The sequence below is a fragment of the Sinocyclocheilus anshuiensis genome, unplaced genomic scaffold, assembly GCF_001515605.1.
Source record: "Sinocyclocheilus anshuiensis isolate Anshui unplaced genomic scaffold, SAMN03320099.WGS_v1.1 scaffold15905, whole genome shotgun sequence".
Classification (NCBI taxonomy): domain Eukaryota; kingdom Metazoa; phylum Chordata; class Actinopteri; order Cypriniformes; family Cyprinidae; genus Sinocyclocheilus; species Sinocyclocheilus anshuiensis.
Window position 1 is genome coordinate 1 of NW_015554963.1, and position 1686 is coordinate 1686.

Consider the following 1686-nt stretch of genomic DNA (forward strand, 5'->3'; position numbering starts at 1 on the left):
GTTCTCATGTGTTAAATAAGAGCGCAGCGCCGCTCGACTGCTGCTCATTACTTAACTTAGAAAGCGTCTCATTTACTGTAGATTTACACAGAAAAAGAAATGGCAGAAACCGCCCCAGCTGCTGCTGCCCCGCTGGCCAAAGCACCCAAGAAGAAGTCTGCAGCTAAAGCCAAGAAAGCAGGTCCAGGCGTCGGTGATCTGATCGTTAAAGCCGTGTCTGCGTCCAAGGAGAGGAGCGGCGTGTCTCTCGCAGCCCTGAAGAAAGCTCTCGCTGCCGGCGGCTACGACGTGGAGAAGAAGAACTCCCGCATCAAGCTCGCCATCAAGAGCCTGGTGACTAAAGGCACCCTGCTGCAGGTCAAAGGGACCGGCGCCTCCGGCTCCTTCAAGATCAGCAAGAAACCAGCCGAGACCAAGAAGAAAGCTGCTTCTAAAGCCAAGAAGCCCGCGGCCAAGAAAGCGAAGAAAGCGGCTCCTAAAGCGAGGAAGCCCGCGGCTAAGAAACCTGCTGCTACCAAGAAGCCCAAGAGCGCAGCGGCAAAGAAGCCCGCCGCTAAGAAATCGCCCAAGAAGGCCAAGAAACCCGCAGCCGCCGCTAAGAAAACGACGAAGAGCCCCAAGAAAGCAACGAAGCCCGCGGCGCCCAAGAAAGCAGCCAAGAGCCCCAAAAAGGCAGCCAAGAGCCCCAAAAAGGCCAAGACTGCCAAACCCAAGGCAGCAAAGCCTAAAGCTGCCAAGCCTAAAAGGGCAGCTCCCAAGAAGAAGTAAAACTACTGTTTTATTCCCCAACGGCTCTTTTAAGAGCCACCCACTAACTCTAAAGAAAGAGCAATTTACTTTGTGGAAGTAAGGTTAGGTTAAGAAACAACTAATTTGTACCACCGTTGTACTTTAAAAACAACACAATAAATAAAACAACAGATAACTTCACAATCCATCAGCAACTCATTCAGCAGCGTTGTAAACTGCAGGCAACACAATTATTTCATATACACATTACACACAGCAGTAGGGATAAAATACCTTATAAATCGTTCTGTAGAACACAGGCTTTACTAATCTCCCACGAAATGAACACTGAAGTAGTAAAAATACCATCTAGTGGTCCTTCAAAGTACAAAATCAGTTTAAATTTTTCCCTTGTTCTTTTCCACAAAAACCTCAAGAGAATCTGTAGTAAAAGCAATAATTGATTCGGCCTTTCTGATCAGTTTATTAATCCCTATTTGTATCATCCACAGTGATATTAGCTCCCCAGCAGAGCACTGCATAGAACTGAAAACTGGTCAGAATTCCCTGATAGAAGACATAAGAAGCTTTCTACTAATACCAATGCAATTTAACTTCCTCAAAAATAATCATCTTGACTCTGTCTTCTTCAAGATAAACTCACTGTTCGTTTTCCACTTTAATTTACTGTCAAAACGGATGCCAGTATATTTGTAAGACTGAACTATTTCTGTCTTCTGACCATGGATTGTCACCGCTATTACTGCTTCCTTGTCTTCTGAAATCAATGATCAACTCATTAGTCTTCTCCAAATCAAATAAAAAAATAAATAAAATAAAAAAAATCACACCATGTAACAAAAAGCTGAACCTCTCTTCTATTGTCCAAATAATTATTTTGTTTGATTAGAGCCACAAGTTCAGTGTCATCAGAAAATTGTGTAGACAGCAGGATGA

The 1686-nt window shown here is 44.1% G+C and overlaps 1 protein-coding gene across 1 annotated transcript; it reads left to right on the plus strand.

Annotated features, from left to right (window-relative positions):
• Positions 1–99: 99 nt before the first annotated feature.
• LOC107671565 (histone H1-like) lies at positions 100–770 on the plus strand. Its single transcript, XM_016464484.1, has one exon. The coding sequence runs from the start codon at positions 100–102 to the stop codon at positions 766–768; it is 669 nt and encodes a 222-aa protein (XP_016319970.1). The 3' UTR covers positions 769–770.
• Positions 771–1686: the final 916 nt, after the last annotated feature.

Bases quoted from the DNA above. Each gene is read 5' to 3' on its own strand.
- LOC107671565 (XM_016464484.1), top strand. From the start codon at position 100: ATGGCAGAAACCGCCCCAGCTGCTGCTGCCCCGCTGGCCAAAGCACCC.